The 18,918-nt window shown below is 41.4% G+C and overlaps 1 protein-coding gene across 1 annotated transcript; it reads left to right on the top strand.

Annotated features, from left to right (window-relative positions):
• Positions 1-3,934: 3,934 nt before the first annotated feature.
• Positions 3,935-17,024, top strand: LOC141752611 (scavenger receptor cysteine-rich domain-containing group B protein). Its single transcript, XM_074610653.1, has 11 exons — positions 3,935-4,107; positions 6,103-6,135; positions 6,932-6,970; positions 7,488-7,799; positions 8,958-9,026; positions 11,271-11,585; positions 12,259-12,327; positions 13,506-13,577; positions 13,713-14,033; positions 14,929-15,012; positions 16,018-17,024. Exons 1-11 carry the CDS (start codon positions 3,975-3,977, stop codon positions 16,332-16,334), a joined length of 1,764 nt encoding a protein of 587 aa, XP_074466754.1. The 5' UTR covers positions 3,935-3,974; the 3' UTR covers positions 16,335-17,024.
• Positions 17,025-18,918: the final 1,894 nt, after the last annotated feature.

Genomic DNA, 18,918 nt, shown 5'->3' with positions numbered 1-18,918 from the left:
AACCAACTGAGTACCCCTCTGCTCACTCCTTCCTTTTCAAGACAGTGGTTACGCCGTTCGCCTCACTCAGTGGCCATTCATACCATAATAACACTACTTTAGGAGCAACGGAAGTCAGACGGCGACTGGTGGTACCACGGTTTTGCACTCTACGGCTCACGTTACCAGTTTCACAAGCGTGCCGGAGAACTACGGTGGACTTCAGGTGACGTAATAACGTGAAAGGCTATTTGTAAAACCAGTGTTTGGTTTGTTCGTCTCCTACTTTAGAAACAGCATATTTTCATTATGTTGTTCATTACAACATAATAAAAATACAACATAGACAATCCATATGAAAAAAATGAATACATATAATGTAAACATACAGTATGTGAGAAGGTGCTATATTAATGATCTGGATATCGAACTTAAAAGACAGTGTATTGTTCCTGCAGCTAATGAAAGATTCTGGAGGTGCTGTGGGAACTTTTAAAGGTCAAATGCAGAATACTGACCCTACACTGTCTTCTGAAAAAGATTGAAAACAAACAGCTGCATTATTAAGAACCCAGCCAAGATGTTCATGTTCAGTCTGCCTCATCTTTTCATTCCACTGTGGTGGATCCAGTATCATTTGTCAGTCATCACTTTTCTGCGGGACTGAATGAGGACTGAATTGTTTTAAAACTCTCGAGGAACTACAGTGTACAACTTTCGGATTGTCATTGCCTCATAATCGCAAAGTCTTTTGCTTTAGAGTGGGAGAGTCTTATGCGCACACACAAACACACACAAACACACAGAGACAGGACCCGAGCCCCAGCCTCGTCGCCCTCTGCGAGTGTGTGCAGAGATGAGCAGGACCGCACCTTCTGTGAGCGCTACCTGAAACTGGAGATGCAGGGGTACTAGTGAAGGGTTAGCTTTCATTGTCTTTGTCTTTTTTTCTTTCTTTTTTTTGCTCCTCCTGCTTCTTTTAAACATAGACAGGTACAGGGCGTTAAGAATATTAACATACAATGCTCTGGTATTTATTGTTTTTTACGTAATCCCTGTCACTGAAGCCAGGTACTTATAGTCAAGCAGGGTTAAGGAGATGAAAGACCTTAAACAAGTAGCTCTGGATACTCCTGAGTTTCCTGCCTCAATTTCTGCACAAACTTTCTGCGTTTTCTGTGTGGAATTAAGCTGCCTGCTATCTGAATTCTGAGGACATTTTTAGTACTTTTTGGGGGGGAGGAAACTTATTTTTATTTTATTTTTTATGATTATGGGCGAAGAGAAATACTTTCACAACAGGTATGTATTTTTTCTAATGAAATACTAAGTTGTTTTTGCTTTATTTGACTATCACAATCATTTTGAACCTCTTTCAAGTGGATTAAATCTAGCTTTTCTCTGTCATTTGAGTTGTTTTTGCTATAACTGCACATTTATTATAATGTGAAGGACAGAGATCCTTAAGGTGTTCATACTGCAAGGCAGATATTTAAATTAAGATCATATAATGTCAAACATGTTCAGATTCTGTGAATTATTACCTTAAATTGAACAAGGACATTTCCATATTTTCTAAAATATGTCTTTCTTCTGTCATTTTTGTCACATTTTGCAAAAAAACTTAATAGATTTTGCAGAGGTTATTGCTCATAAAAGGCTATAGCATTGATCCTCTGTAAAAATTCTGTTAGTTAAAGAGACTGACAGCGTGATTCTGCGGTTTATCTCAGACATTAAGGGGTATTTTTGTGGGGCCGAGATCTTTCAGCTATTTCTCAGCACGGGGAAGTGAGAAGGGAGGGGAAGCAGGGCCGACACAAAAGGCAACATTATTCCCCAGCGGATCTGCGCTACATCCTACTATGAATGGAGTATTGAAAACACAACATTGGGGACTAGATTATTTTTCATCCCTCATAACTGAGCCATTTGTCCCGGAGTTTCGAGTGGTTTGTTGGTGCGGTCTGCAAATGAGACGGCCGTGGTTCTCCGGCACTGTGCTGTTGTTAAACTCCCCACCTCCCAATTGGACGCACAGTGATCTCTGTGTGGGCCTCTGGCCTTCTGCGCTGCACATTTGCAGACAATACAAACAGTCCAGTGAAAATGGACTGGACCTAGATGAGAACTGCACAGTCCAGAGTTGGTTTTGTGGCTGCTGCCAAGTGGTTTTCTTGTCACTAATGGCCCTACAAATTAGTTAAATTTACCTACACAAGCTTAAGATAACTGCATGTATGCAGTACAGCGGCTCAAGATGTCCCCCCCCCCCCCCCCTCCCTACTCCCCCTGCCTCCCCCAAAGGAGACGAGAGGCGCCCCTGCAGTGTCATCAGGTGCCTAAGCGTTTTGGAGGGTTCTAGTGACAGATTGCAGGAAGCAGCGTTTATGCCTGACGACGGGGACCACAGAAAGCAGAAATGTCTTTTTGTGCCCCGTGGGCTCGGAATGTCCACTATCTCGAGGGGGCCAATATCAAATTCTGCCCTCATCATCCCCTAATACACATTCCTGGGTAAGGTCAGGGGGGAATTCTGCATGAGCAAAGAGACAAACAACCCAAGGCCAAGCCACACATTGATGTCTCCTAATGACAACATGCCTATTCAGTTCATTTCTGGGATATTCGATTAAACGTCCTCACACTACGGCGCTGAAGTATTTGAATCCTCTTGAATGTCATTCATCGCCGTTTCCACTTGAGAAGAATGTAGGCTATTCAGTGTCTGACCACGGCACTATCTAACTCGGATTATTGAGTGATTGTCGGTGAATCCAAATGTTCTCCTTCCAAAGGAAAATCCCCTTTATTATCAAAAACCATGACACGACACAGGTGCCTGCCTGCCTCTGTGTGTAACACAAGCCTTCCCCAGCTGTTGATGATGCTGGGAAGCTTGGAAATAAAACTTCCTCAGCTCTGACCATCAGTGTAACACCCTGAATCTCTTGTTGCGGCCTCCGTTTCCTGCTGCCAGGTAGGTGCACGGCAGCCATTTTCCACTTACAAAACAGCAACGTAACTCTACTCCCTGTTCCTGCTGTTTTACTGGCAGCAGCTGCACTTTTTCGATGGCACTTGCCCATGTCTGGGAAACTGCACGGGGTTCCTGATTTGTTCTGAGAAGTGTTTGCGTGCCACACAAACTTCCTTACAGCTCTCTTATGTCGATGGTGAGTGATGTGCATCACAGCCTGACACATAGATGGACGAATCCAGGGAAATACCGGAGCCACCATTACTGCGGTGGCATCTCCCTACAATACATACACGTTTGAATGCAAGCTGTTCTGCTCTTTGGGCCAATTGGATGCGGAAAGATTGCGAGAAGATCCGGGTACTTTTATACTTTTTTGCTTTATGCGCCACTGAGCAACTTTTATAGGAATGAACGGGGCCCTGTCTCCAACGCTTTATCCAGTTCTCTTAATACATCCATGGCTCATTCACATGAACGGAGGAATGAAAATAACTCTGGATTCTGCTATTAATGCATTTTATAATTTGTAGGAATAATGATTAAAATAATGGCTATTCAAGTGTTCGTACTGGGAAGTTGAGTTACCTAAAAAAAAATGTATCCACTGAGTTACAGACGTCTCTTTCCCAATGTAAGTCTATGGGAAAAAGTATTTTTGGGCCATATGGCATCACATGACGGACATGGAAGTTGTAATTCCACCGTTTGGCCGCTGTGTCAAATGGCTTCAAAGCCCGGCGTGCTTCCTGGGAGCTTGGCCTGACCTCAGACTACCATCAATACCTACTAAAGCACAATAACAACAGCTGCAGGCTCCACCAGAGAAAACAATCCAATACTATAATTAGGCTGCTCTGAACCAGGACAAAAAAACATAGTGATTATTTTGTAGTAGTAGAAAAGTGTCTACCAAACTCTCCTACATTTAGAGTTGTGATCGCATGCAGCGCAGGACTTCGGGAAGTCCGATGAGAGAGACTGACGGTGTGTGATTGCGTTGTGTTGCAGGCGGATGGTCAGTCAGGCAGCCATGCGAGGCCAGCGTGTGGTGGAGAGCGAGTGTAGGTGCTGGAACCCGGCCGTCTGGCTCCTGGTGTCCCTGCTGGGATCCCTCGTCTTGGTGGCCGTCAGTGTGCTGCGAAACGGTGAGTGTATGAGTGGGGGGTCGGCGCGGGGGTCAAGGCCACTTGCTCCAAGCTGCCAGACTGTAGGAGTTCACCTTCTACCAAACAGAATGCTACATGTGATAAGGGAAAAAGTGTATTTGTCTCTATTTGGGTGCATTTTTGAGAAACATTTACATACAGTAATTAGGTAAAGACATATTAAAGTACCCACAGTCTGAAATCCAGTTTAAACTAAAGGACTTGTATTTTCATTTGCACTTATGAAGTAATAACATCATGTAACAATTTTTAAAGGACAGTTTTTTAATGATATTTGTGGTGTATTATTATTGTTAAAGGGACAATGTGAAATACAGTCTATATGGAAAAGTACAACGTATCCTCATTCTACGAATATCCAGCAACACATGTCAACTACCGCTCATTAAAAGGGTTACAGTTTTTTCAAAATAAACTTCCATCTTCACAGGAAACAACTTGGATTGGCTTACGCAACAAAACGACTTTGTTAGGTTTAGGAAAAGATTGTATTTAAAATAACCACAGAAGTGGTGTTACTTAAGTACGGAAGTTACGTGACAAATAAATCAATGTTGTCGCCAGTCTCCTGGGCAAAAAGCAGGTGTTTTTTGACCCACCCATCCACCCTACACAGTTTGTTGCTCTTTATACTTCCTGGTTAATGATTATGTGGATTAAAGGGGAACTACGCCTATTTTCAAAATTCATAAATTTTATTCCTATAGTTTACGACAGTCCAACATTTTTTTAGTAAACATGAACAAGTCTCTCCCAAATCCCAAAACTAGAGTGCTAAAACTCAAACTTGTGATGTCATCGGGTATAAAGTCTGAAGCTGCTCCATAGACGATGAATGGGAGACCCACAGAATGTTTGTTTTCTTTTTTATATCCAAATGAGCTTCATTCTATCGTAGTTTTCTCAGTTGTGAAACAGAAAATGTTTCCATATACTCAGAACATTCCCCTGGGTGCTCTCAGTGTAATATAGATATATAATATCTCTCTCTATTCATTGTGTATGGGGCAGCTCCACACTTTATACCCTATGAAATTACAAGTTTGAGTTTTAGCACTCTGGTTTTTGGATTTGGGAGAGAGTTGTTTATGTTTACTAATATTAATTTGGATTGTCTTAGACCATAGGAATAATATATATGAATTTTCAAAATGGGCGCAGTTCCCCTTTAAATACAAAATTATTTTGTGCAATACAGTATATACAAATTACTTTTCATAGGTATAGCTACGAAGAGTGTATGAGAAAACCCTGAAAGGTAATAGGCCTTACAAGTTTGGTGCACTTGTTTCAAATTCTCCATGCCAGGTGTTGGATAAAACTGCTTATTAAAGGATATCATTTCCTAAAAGGTTCATTTTTCATACGCTGGCTCAGGACCAGAGGTTGGTTGTATAAAGATGAAACCGATTCCCGAGCTCTATCTAAAGCTATTGTCTACTACTGTAACATTAAACAAACTCCTATGTTCTTGATTTTTAAACTCTTAAAAATACAGTGGCTCTGTCCATCAGTAGTTTTTAAAAAAGGGCCATCAACGTTTTGCTGGCCACTCGAGTCCACAGACTAAATTCATTTGAGATGCTACATATTTCAGTAGTTGTTCCAGGGGAAAGGGTTATGACTGATATAAACTGAAACAGAATGCGACACAAGTTTTGTTTGTCAAAGCTGAATCACGTTTTTGGGCGTTAATAATGCTCATGAACCGGGTGTGCCTGCAAGTGAACTCCCTTTAGAGGAGTGCTTTTGTGTCCAGTTACTCTCTGCCCTGTGTTTACCAGTGATAGCTGGCTAAAAGCCCTGAAGTTATTCTGAAGGATCAATTCCACTCACTGGATGTTATGGATCAACAAATATCAAGAGAGGACATTATACAAATGTGTTGACACCAGCTTATTGCTTTTTTCTCTTGATAGAGCCAAAAGATATCCAAACGTGTGTCATACTAACATTTTTTTTTTTAAATTTCAGGAGACATGAAAATAAGCAGACGGGCTGTAAACAGTAAGTAATATTTAAGTTAATCACATTTTACTTAACTGATCCTCCTGAGAAAAATAACTGTGTCCCCCTGGAATATAAACCAGCCATAAACAGATGTGTTACCAGCCCCTGAAGCTAAAATAGGTACTTTTTAGTGTATACGCTGTATATATTTCAATACCGCAAACAAATGGGAGAAGCCTGTGAATCGACCTACATTGGGTGTGATGGGCAGTAAAATCCCTCTGGTGTCATTGTGAGTTGTTGAAACCAAAGATATTAGTCTTCAGGCGTTAGAATGTCCTTTATACAGCTCCAGAAAGATCTTCATGTGAGACTCCTGGGTATATCTGTGTTAAAATACAGACATTTCAGACATGTATATCACACACAGAAGACAGCTCAGATCTACATGGACCCTCCGTGTTTCCATATATAATATATATTGACAGTTTTAATTGATGCATTTGGCTAACATCAAAGACAGGCATTAAATAAATGTGCTATTATAGAGAGAGCAATTTGATTTGACCCACGGATAAGTGAGTGATTGTTGACCTTCCCTCCCTTTCCGTGCTGCTAGCGTGGCTAAAAGGAATAGGCTAACATATTTCTGTTGTAGCTGGTTAGTGCACCAGCGTGTTCTGAACAGGCTTCCTGTTGTGGTTTCAGTCTGAGTCTAGTGTTACAGGAAAATAGATATAGTAGATATAGAGTACAGTAACTATGGAAGGCCAAGAGCCTCCTTTCAACAAATAATTTGACCATGCTCTCTCTCTCCGTCTCTCTCCATATCCCCTCCTCCCTCCTGTTTCAGCCATTGGCGGTCAAACGCCCGTTGGGACGCAGCACCAAGGTAAGAACGAGTTCGACAGCCACCTCCACACCTCCCAAGACACTTGTGTTCAGAAAAACATGTCTGCATCCAGGCCACAATATGAAAAGCTATCAGTGGTTGGCTGTGTGTCAGTGACAGAGAGTACAGAAGGTAGATCAGTGCCTGGGGCTTTTTAAACAAGGTCACTTTCCCAGCTCTCAGTTTCCCTAATCCCCACTTATTTGCTATGTAACCTCCCACCCTCCTGCATCCTCCTCACTCTCTTCCAAGGGAGTCATGTGGCGTATTGTGTGCCTTAACTTGGTAGGATTAGACTTTTTGCTATTAACTGTCATTACATTTCTTTTTTTCCAAACAGAATCATGTTGTTAAAATGTCCCTCATACAGTAGAGCTTTTATAGGCCTCAGACTTCTCAGTGAGGTGGCACAAATCTATAACCAAACCTCAAACATCCTCACCTCACTCAAAGACAGAGTTGTGTTTTAAACACTGACGGCAAAACTAATCTGACAGCTGTGCTTATCTCTTCAAAGTGCGACTGGTGAACAGATACCCCGACCAAAACAGGTGTGAGGGAAGAGTGGAGGTGTTCTACAATGACTCATGGGGCACGGTGTGCGACGACGACTGGGACATGGTGGACGCCAACGTGGTGTGTCGGCAGCTGAACTGCGGAGTGGCCGTGGCGGTGGGCAGCAGCTCTCGGTTTGGACAAGGCACAGGGCCCATCCTGCTGGATAACGTGGACTGCAAAGGAAGCGAGACAGACCTTAGCCAGTGCCGTACTCTAGACTGGGGCGTCCACAACTGTTACCACTACGAGGACGTGGGTGTTACCTGCAAAGGTAAAGCCTTCATACAGCTTCTAAAGCCTCGTCTAGTATTGACAATGTACAAAACATTACAGAACTTTGGAGCAGTTTATGACAGAGACAAGCTTTAAATTGTGTCTGAAAAATGAGATTCTTAGCTTGAGAATATGTGTGTGTGTGTCATCATGGCAAAATGTGGTGCTAGAGACACCCACTGTAGTGGGAACTACCACGGAGGCGCTTTTGGGTACTTTGCCCAGTGTTTATGTCTGCAGACAGATGCAGAGACTATGGAAGATGCAGTCCAAACCTTGCGTGCATTACAGGCGTGCAGTTAAGGCCACACACTTTACGCCCCTCGCCCGATTTAGCATCACAAAACTTTATAGGGCTGTGAGCTAATAGTCTTTTTTGCTTATAAAGGTTCCTTTCTTATCTCCTTTAGCCTTTACGAAAGGAGATAATGCCGTCCCAAAATTCCTTTTCAATTCCTTAAATTGAAAACATCCTTTTTAGGAGGTGTGATTCTGTTTTGGACAGGAATCCTTACTTGAAATGTACAGCATTGAGTTTGTCACTGTAACGTTTTCATTTTCTATGTGTTACTGTCAATAAAGTTGCTTTAAAAAAGACAAAAACAACATCCAAGTGCAGTCGGATTCTCTTAGCACCACGGTTATCAAAGTTCTTATGAATCCCTCAGATCTTTCCTTGACCCCATGACGTTTTCCATCGAGGTCAAGGAAAAGTTGTCAGGAAAAGACATAGGACAAGAGCTGGGTATCGTTTAAAAAATGACGATGCCGGTACCAATACCAGTACCCTTAAAGTGATACAGATACCAACAAAGTACTGCATTCGATACCAATCATGTGAATAGAAGCTGTGTGTGTCACACTGGCTAGCTAATCGCCGCCGCACTGCACAGCGCTCATACAGCGCTCATACAGCGCTCATACAGCGCTCATACAGCGGTTACTGCTGATGATGTCGTCCCCCAACCCACAGTTGTAGGACTGCGTTGTCACGGCACCGTAACACACACACACACAACTACAGTATGTCCAGGTGTTTCTTTGTCTATTTGAGCTTTGGAGAGGTAGTGGTAAATCATCTCTTCATGTGTAACTCTAGAAAGAAAAGAAGACAAAGTGACTAAATTCCTGCTTCCTTTTCATTTTGCTGCTATAGAACCAGAGGTGGTGGGGGCAAAAGGCTTTGATGATCGCACCACACCGCCCTGGGAGAACTTCGGTTTACGTAAGTGCTCCCTGCTTTTATCTAAATGAGACTGGTCTTCTGCCAGCCTGAAACGTCAGAGGGATGAAAGTGTATTTTTTTTTTAAAAAGCATGAAGGCAAATGGCCAAAATCCAGAAACAAATATGATAATTTGAGGATAATAAACTAGGGGCTATGTGAAAAAGTAAACAAGGTAGTGAAACAACTAGGAAATGACAAACTTGTCATGTTTTACTTTGATTACTGAATCCTTTTTTCCTGTATACATTTTAAGTTGCACTAATCATTAATCACTAATCACATAACTACTTGCACAGTATGTGAAAGAGGTTGCTGGTGCAGTGGTGATGAACCCGTAGAGTCAGTCAGCAGTTCCCCTCTGCACTTATACCATTTTTTAGCTGTTTTGGTTTTACTGCCCGCAACTTTACTGTTTCTGTTCACTGTCACCGCTCTCGTATTGTCATTTTTTGGCCACAGCAGGCAGCTGTTTTCAGCAAAAATGCTCTTAAAATCCACAGTACGCAAGTAGGCAAGTAGCCCGTCCAATCATAACATTCGGGCTGAATGAAATGACAGTTCAGGTTTATTACAGTCCTGCGACAGCCACAGATATTAGATTTTTTTCTTTTTTTTTTTGTCAGAGCATTTGATTTATTGATTGCTGTCGGGATGTTATGACAATTTCAACTAATACAACAAAAACATTTTTTCTAAAGTCTTTGCCAACCCTGCCTTTAAAAAGGTGATAAAAAGTCAGTACTTTATTCACAGCTTGTTTTCACTGCCCCCAAGTGGCCAAACAAATCTGTTATTGCAGGTCAAAGCATTTGACCCTGAAAAACACAAACCACACCTGCGTCTGGCATTAGTGAACACAACTGATGAAATTAGTCTCCCACCTCTAAAATGGATTCACGCCATCAGGCTGATTTGCATGAAGGTTTAAGGACAAATGCTGCACTGCTCTCTAAATAAGTAGATCAGACCATTATTCATGTGCTCATTCCAATCGAGCTTTAAGAAAAGTGCAAATACAATTTTTTTTGACTGTAAGGGGATATTTAGAAAACGTGTTGTGTAGTCAGAGTAATTAAACTTCTGGCCAGCTTTTCTCCGTTTGATTAGATGTTTTTTATGCTCTCGGATCAAAATCAGAAACACACACACCCAAATCTAGCAGACAGGTGGCATGCCAGATGTTACTACAAAATGCGAGGGCGGGTTTCATTAAATAATGTATTATGGCTTATTTAGTCATTGTGAGGGTCCAAAATGCAGGAATCGCACAGCCGGGTTTATTTAGCAAATAGGTTTATCCAAAAAAATTTTATTTAAGGATATATAATTTCAGTTTTGCAAAACTGTCATTGAATTTTACACAACATCAAAAGGCTTTTGAGCTCAGTGGAAAGTATCTTTTGGGAAACAGTATAGTACACCTCAAGGGCCTCTTGAATTCCAGGCTGTCCTTATTGTTGACTGGGTTCGTCTTTGTTGTGCCTGTTTTTTCCCTTAATTCCCAAGAGGATCATGACAGACTAGAGCAGCATTTTGTGAACAAAGTGACGTATGTAGCTAATTCTCCGGTGGCCCTCATAAAACCCACTGGGAAATGCAGTGAAGCCATCCAGATTCATGACTTCCTTTCAGGTGAAGCGCTTTTTTTAAAGAAGGACACATGAGAATATCTATTGTCTCTGTTAAAGGTGTGTTTTTGTCTGGGCCGAGGCAAAAAATGCCAACATCTGTGCTTAGCGCCGTATCAGGTGCTCACCTTAACTCTCCTACTTCAGGAGCCTCAGTATGTATTGATAGGCCCACGCCCTTCTCCTTTCCCTGTATCAATGTCTGGAAGTCATTTCCTCTGTGTTCAATGCACGCACAAAAATCCTAGCACTTAGCCTTGCACATATTACATTTCAACGTTAAAGCTAGGGTTGGTAATGTTGAGAAACTAGCAAGAGTACTCTAGATTTTCAAAATGATCCAACCGAAAAATCCAGCCCAGTGTTGCCAAATCTTTTCCAATGAAAGTAGCAAGAAGCACTCCAAAAGTCGCTAGTCGTTGCACGAGCAAGAATGTCGGCAACACTGACAGTGCAATGAAATGATTGGACGGGTTTATTACAGTCCTGTGACAGCCACAGATACCAAATTCTACAGACTCTAATAAAAACCAACAGAGTCTGAAAATATGTTGAAGAGGAAGACGTAAACAACACCAGTCCCTATAAATCCCTCCCTCTCCATCTTGGTTTAGGAGATGGCACCATCCGTCTGAAGAGTGGGCAGAACGCCTGCCAGGGCCGGGTAGAGATCTACCATCAGGGAAAGTGGGGGACGGTGTGCGATGATGAGTGGGACTTCACCAATGCCCAGGTGGTGTGCCAACAGATAGGCTGTGGTAGTGCCGTCTACGCACACACCAACTCCTACTTTGGCTACGGAACCGGCCGGATTCTCCTGGACAATGTCCGCTGCATTGGCAATGAACAGGACCTGACCAGATGCAAAAGCCTGGGCTGGGGCAAACACAACTGCGGTCATCACGAGGACGCCGGGGTCACCTGCACTGGTACGCTGCTCGCTCTCAGTCATGAATATTCATTAACACAAGTCGTACAGTCGTATATATATATATATATATATATATATATATATATATGTGTATATATATATATATATATATATATATATATATATGTATATATATATATATACAATTTCTTAAAGGTTTACAAATCATTTGGTAATCACTAACAAATACTTAATATAGTATATAAAATGTTTTAATGTGTACAAAAATAAACTGATAATAGTTTAATTGTTATTATCTCTTATCAGCTACGATACAATATATAATTTATAAACTAATTATTTGGTACTATACAAACTAATGATATAATAACATGAATTATAGCATTACTAATAATAAGTAAACATTAGTAATTATCACGTAATTGTTTGTTAATGGTAAAATAACTATTATCTAATTAACTATCAATTTACCATTTATAAATAGCTTGACCACATGTAGAGAATAAATCAGTTAGTAATGTTGAAGTATAAATAAGCTAAAATCTTAAGGTAATTTATTGGTTTTTGGGAGATACTGAATAAGGAGGATGGGAAGAGTTTATAATGGCAGTAGTATAGTAGTGGTATCTGTGTTAGTAGTGTTAGCAGAAATAGCAGAAGTTGTACTGTACGTATAAAAACTATTTAATTTCCATTTCTACCCTCTGTAGGATCCTCCACTATAGCTCCCGTGGCAACAGATTACCAGAGAGTGCGGATTGGAACATATAACACTGAAGGTATATCGACATAATACACAGCATATGTTTATCTGTCAGCAATCGTAGCACACACTGATTATTATTACTCCTTTGCATCAGCAGGTCCAATTTGTATTGCTGGATTCCTTTCCCACAGTAAAGATGAAATGTGCACTTCTGCCAAATGACCAACAGGGGGAGCTATTTCTCCCCCCATTGTCTTTTAGGGTGTTTTCTCATATAGTCCTTTTTTAAATGAACCAAACTCTGTCCTCTTAAAGGGGACCAAAAAGGGGACCAAGAGAGAAGGGACTGTCTGCGTTCACATTGTCAGTTCATTTGAAAGAGGACTCAGTTCCGTTTCTGGTCCACTTCAGCTCTGATGGGGCCTCGGTCTTCTCTCTATTCATACTTTAGCTCCTACCCTCATGACATTTTTAGGGATGGCACAGGCGCTTCCACGCAGAATACTGTCCAGTTTGTCATAAAAGGAGCCTCTTGTGTCAGAGGATTCTCTGTTTTTTCTCACTTATCAGTATCTATTTTGTATCGCTGTGAAAACATCTCCTTCAAACAACTGGATTTATTCAAGATTCTCATCAAAAACTACAATTTACAAGATTATTCTATCATGATAACATTATAATTTTCGCCCCATTACAAATTTTTGAGTTTGAACGCATCATAATATAACTCAATGGAACCTCCGTACGTTAGCTGTTAGCTCCGTAGGTGACGTAGGTAACGTCAACCAGCTCTCGTCTTGTTCACAACATTGCATTATCAGGGATTGGTGACTAGAAACCATAAGTGCCGACCTCCCGATTGCATATTTTTACTGAATATTGGCCAATAACGATCGGTGGCTGATTAAACAGGCCATCCCTAACAGCAAGCCTACAGAGGGCTAAAATACAATGGCAAAGGGCAAAGCGACCCTTGAGCGCGTTGTGTTCACAATGCACAGGTGAAGCGAACCGCAACGTGGACTTAAAGCAAACCGAACTCAGAGTTTGGTTTGTTTCAGAGAGGTCTGAGTTCACATATGCGCAAAAAATGCTGACTAATTGTTCTGAGTCTGTTTGGAGGGCTGAAAAGGTGCAAGTGTGAAAAGCCCCTAAAAGTGTTTGCAACAGACTAACCTCACCATGATCATTATAAACAGGTAGTCTGCTGTATTGAGAGTAATCTTATCATGTATTAAAACTTCCCTCCAGCAACAGAAGAAGTACCAGTCACCACAACAACAACAACTACAACGACGGTTACCATACCTGCCCAGACAAAAGGTAACAATATTAAAATTAAACACAAATGCAGTATGTTTTGACACCGGACTGACTTCACTGAATATTACAGCCTTTTATGTAATTATCAGAAAAGAGACACTGCATTGACGTACCTGTCTATTTATCCCTCCGCAGGCAAACTAGGCATTCGTGTGAAGGACAAAGATAGTAACAACACCTGCCAGGGTCGTGTAGAGGTCCTCTACTTGAACATTTGGGGGACAGTGTGTGATGATGGCTGGGACATGAGCAACGCCATAGTGGTGTGCAGGCAGCTAGGCTGCGGCCCAGCTATCGCGGCCAAGAACCAGGCCTACTTCGGCTACGGTTCGGGTCCGACCCTGCTGGATAATGTGGAATGCAGCGGCGCTGAATCGGAGCTGTCCGAGTGCTTCCACCTGGGCTGGGGTCAACACAACTGTGGCCATCATGAGGATGCTGGAGTTATCTGTGCACGTAAGACCTGACAGTCTTTTAACATCATGTGGGGCTAAGGCAGGCTCCAATATGCATACATGTATGACAAAGCACAATACTGAACACTGTATCACAAACCCCTATCTTAAGTCATCACTTCCACTGAGAGCTCATACTTCCTTTTCATCCGGTCATCTGTGCTCGCCCTGCTGAGCTGTCCACTCGCAATGTATGACTGTAGTACTCTGAGGAGGAGACAGAACCAGAAAGCATAAAAAATACAGTGGATGAGTCAAGGCACATCAGCATCACTGCTTGCCTGCAGGCCAAATTCCACTTCTTCAAGGCTAAATCAAAAGCACACACAGGCTCGCCTTTACTTAGATAGCACATCCTTGGTTTCAAGTTGATCAGAAAATATGATATTTAGGGCTGTAAATCGATTCAAGTGTTTAATTGCAATAATCGAATGACTGTACATAGTTGATCGCAAATTAATCCCAAACTTTTTATCTGTTCAAAATGTACCTTAAGGGAGATTTGACAAGTGTTGAATGTGTTAAAAAAAATAGTGGAGTTAGAACGAATTTGCGTTAAGGCGTTATCACGTTAACTTTGACAGCCCTAATGATTATACATGTTTTCTAAAGGCAGCAGTTTTTAATCAGTTGTCTCGAGTAACTCTGCCTTCAGAAGCTAATTAGAATTGGCAAAGGGGACCTATTTTACAAACAGTTGTTGTTGAAATTGCTACAACAATGTTGCTGCAAAGTGCGTCTCTGTATTGTGGCATTAAAGGAGCCAAGCAAGATGCTTCCTATATTGATCACTAGAGTAATTGTAAGAAAACCCTGCTTTTCCTTTTGTGACTTGATGTTTCCTGAGTATGCCCTGGACCCAGAATCATCACTCTGTTTTCCTCTGCTTCCCTTAGCTGCTGACTTCTACGGTGGACGTGACATCAGAGTAACAGAAAACATAACTGACGCCCCCATCACCACCCCCCAACCCTCTGAAGGTAGGTTGAATATATCTTCAACCAGCACAAGATCAATCTCGGAACTCATGGGCTATTGGTCTGACGACGGATAAGCCTCTGGGGGCAAGGGGCTTTATTTCTGGGGTTATACTGGATATCCGGGCCAAGACTTCCTTTTCTGCGCGCTGCTCATTGTTTACAGTCCGATTAGCAGCTTGAGACACGAGACTGGAGTTGGAGTTGAGAGACGTTGTGTACGACCAGATTGTTTCACCAGTAGCCAGTTTACAAGCTAATATTAAACCAATTAAAAGCCTAACCATCGGCAGACGATAGCCGGTGGGTTCCCAGAGTGCATTTCGGTCGATGCGTTCCGCCTCTTTTGCTCTCCACACAGACTGTTTACCTGCATTTAACCCAAGTAGGGATGCACCGATCCGACTTTTTCAGTCCGGATACGATACATGGGCTTTGGGTATTGGTCGATACAGAGTACCGATCAGATACCAGTGTTTAATTAATAAGCAGTATGCCTCACTGCGTGGAAGTGACTGGGATCATTCTTTTATGTATAAGGCAACACCAGGCTTGACTTAAACATTGCTTTCCTAACTTTGTAAAACAAAATGTAACAAATAAATACATAGATATAAATTTACTGAATTGTAATAAAATAATAAATCATATTCCAGCAACTTGGAAAAAAAAATCTTCAAAATTAAAAAGGAATTACAATTCAGGTGTGTTTGAATTGTATAGATCGGACCCATTGTCACCGATACCCTATCCAGCTATTTGAGTAAGTATCGGCCTGATATCTGATCCGGTATCGGTGCATCCCTAAACCAAAGCTTGCTCAAACGTTATTGGTCAATACTACTCGGACTACAAAAGCAAAACAGAACACTTCCAATACCAAAATCTTGTCCCGTTGCCTACAGATTCTGCAGAATCTGATTATAGAGATGAACATGAAATCAACCCATCTCCTCTGGATTGGGCCTCAAAAACGGTAATTTATGTGACTGTTCTTTGTCTTTGCAGGAATGTTGAGACTGGTGGATGGGCAGCACCAATGCGAGGGTCGGGTGGAGATGTTCTCAAATTCTCGATGGGGCACGGTGTGCGACGACGCTTGGGACCTCCCCGACGCTCAGGTTGTGTGTCGCCAACTGGGCTGCGGGGAGGCCACGGCGGCTCGGGGAGAAGCTTTCTTCGGGCCCGGCTCAGGGTTAATCCTACTGGACAATCTCAAGTGCAGCGGCGCGGAGGCCTCCCTGCAGGAGTGCTCCCATATATCCTGGAACGTGCACAACTGCGACCACTCCGAAGATGCTGGCGTCACCTGCTCGCTGTCGTGATTTCAGCAGAACCACACTCCCATCTCCACCATGGGTAGGAGGTGGGCGTGCCAACCTGGGACTTGTATACATTATGTAAATAACAGCTTTCACTTTGCTGAAGGAATATTCCACCACCAACAACATACAAAGTAACTAATATGACAATATATGATTACATACTATAAACTATCTATGCATATTAAGCACTTTATAAATAAATATATATATGTCTCTTTTTTCCCCCAAAATGTTAAAAATATTTACTGTACATGTGATTTGTTGATGATTAAGTAAGAAATACTGGAGGAAGTCCCTCAATTATTAACTATGCGGCTTAAAGGGGACAATTTTGTGGATTTCAGCTCCTCAATTCGCAAGTAGGTATGGTAAAAATATAAATGGGAACAAATTATATACAAACAACAAGAATGCAAGTTAACAGAAACACCCATAATACGTGTTATATCTTGTGAATATACAGCATCTCCCCATCTACAAGTGACGTGTTACTTGTGTCCTGTAAACCATCATATAAATAAATGTAACTAATAATCATTTACATGTGACAAAATAAATGTTCTTATTTTTCGGTATATAATATATTTTTGGTGTAAAAACAGAGGTTTGTAAATGGATATCTGCATTTGTCATTGTACTAAACGCGTGCATCGCTTTTCATTTTGTATTCTTCTTAAAACGGCACATGCAAATATGACGACTCCACCATTTGATTTTGTTCAAGGGAGAGGATTTTGCACAACCGGCAAAACAAGATATCTTCATTTACAGGGGAGAGTATGATATTTAGATTTACCTTTTACCTTTTAAGCCAGCTCATTTCCTTCCTTGATATTTACCTTTTGTTGCTAGTAGAAACATTGTAATTGTTGAGCTAAACCATGATGCTAACTTAGTCAGTCCATGTAACCAAGAAAAAGAACAATGTTGCCAACAAAAAATCAACAAATCAGATTTTTATAAAACGATCGCTATATCGTGACAGTAGTACATGAAACAGGTAACCTGAAAAAAAATCATGTGCCTCTGTGTCCTAACGGTATCTGCAAGATTTCACAGACCGGAGGAAAACAAGCAGTCAGAGCTGATCTGATGTTCTGCTGTCCAGCTGCCGTCTAGAGCCGGCTGTCAATCACTTGCGAACTCCGACCAAACTGTCAAACTAGGCAGCACTGATCAAATATGAATCAATATTATTTTACCTTAATGCCTATTTCTCGCCCCTAATGTTTTCAGAAACATCTTGTAGTGTGCTGTTTAGCTGTAAAATGAGAAAGTTTGTGACCCGGCAGCCATGTTCAGATCGGGTTGAGATGGCTTGAAGAAACGGTAAGTACCGGTCACATGACCGGAGCACAGCCAATAGGAACTCTCTCTCTCTGAAATGACCTGTGATTGGTCAAAGTCTCCCGTCACGGGCTAGATTTTCTAAAGCCTGAGAACAGAGCCATGAGGAGGTGCAGAAGTCTAGTTTTCTCTCAGAACACTTGAATTACAACATGCTGAAAGGTTATTATGTAATTTTTGCCATTTTAAATGGAGATATTTGTCATTCACATTACAGATTGTCAAACCTGAATTCCAGATATCTGTATGCAATTAGTCATATTGTACTTAGAGATTAATTCAGCATCTTAAATTTGCATTTTCATAAATAAAAATCACAGTTAGATACAATAATTTAAGATGGCATTTTGACTTATAAATGAAGGTGTAGGCCTACAGATATCTGTAGACCTAGTATGAACGTGGTAAACAGAAAAATAAAAAGCTTAAATGGCTTTCCATAATCCGGCAGGCTCAAGAGCAAAGTTGGAGCTGAGCAGTAATCAATTCCAGACGCATTCAGTATCTACAAGTCCCGGATAGGGAAACAGAGTGGCCTTTACAAGAGGGTGTGTTTGATGACTCATGATAAAAAATGGCTCAGCATGTCAGCGTTATTGAACCTGCTTCATATCTACAATCACAACAATTACCAGGAATAGTTTATCCATGGTTACAAAGATATGGTTTCACAAACGATTTAAATTACATGAGACAAACCATATTCTATTCTAAATGAAGTTAGTATATATTAATATTAAAAATTTAGCACTAATACTCCATTATTACAAAATTAAAGTGCAATAAATTCTAAATGTTTTGCTTTTAAGTGATAATAGGCGTGCTGTTATGCTTCTCCTCTAAGATATGAGCTGCTCTGTGGTCACAGGTGTGTCTTTTCTGTATCAGCTAAACAGGCTTTGAAGGTCCGGAACCGGAAACAACCATGCGGCTCGTTTGGAAACTTATTTCACGAAAATAGTTCACCGAAATGTGTTTCTGAAAACATTTGAGGCGAGAAATAAGCCATGCAGTTGCTGAATCTGTCTTTATTTTGGATCGACAATGTTTATTTTAAAAGATTCTCGGGAGTTTCGAGAGGCGGCGAGTCGCGTCGGATGCCCGTGATTTGCATAGAGTAGACTAGCCCTCAACTTTATGCAAATGAGGAACGGCCGTCGTGACCATGGATGTATTAAGAAAACTGGATATAGTGTTGGAGGCAGGGCCCCGTTCATTCCTATGAAAGTTGCTCAGT

This window comes from Sebastes fasciatus, chromosome 16, assembly GCF_043250625.1.
Source record: "Sebastes fasciatus isolate fSebFas1 chromosome 16, fSebFas1.pri, whole genome shotgun sequence".
NCBI lineage: Eukaryota > Metazoa > Chordata > Actinopteri > Perciformes > Sebastidae > Sebastes > Sebastes fasciatus.
This window is presented reverse-complemented; position numbering and strand designations above follow the sequence as displayed.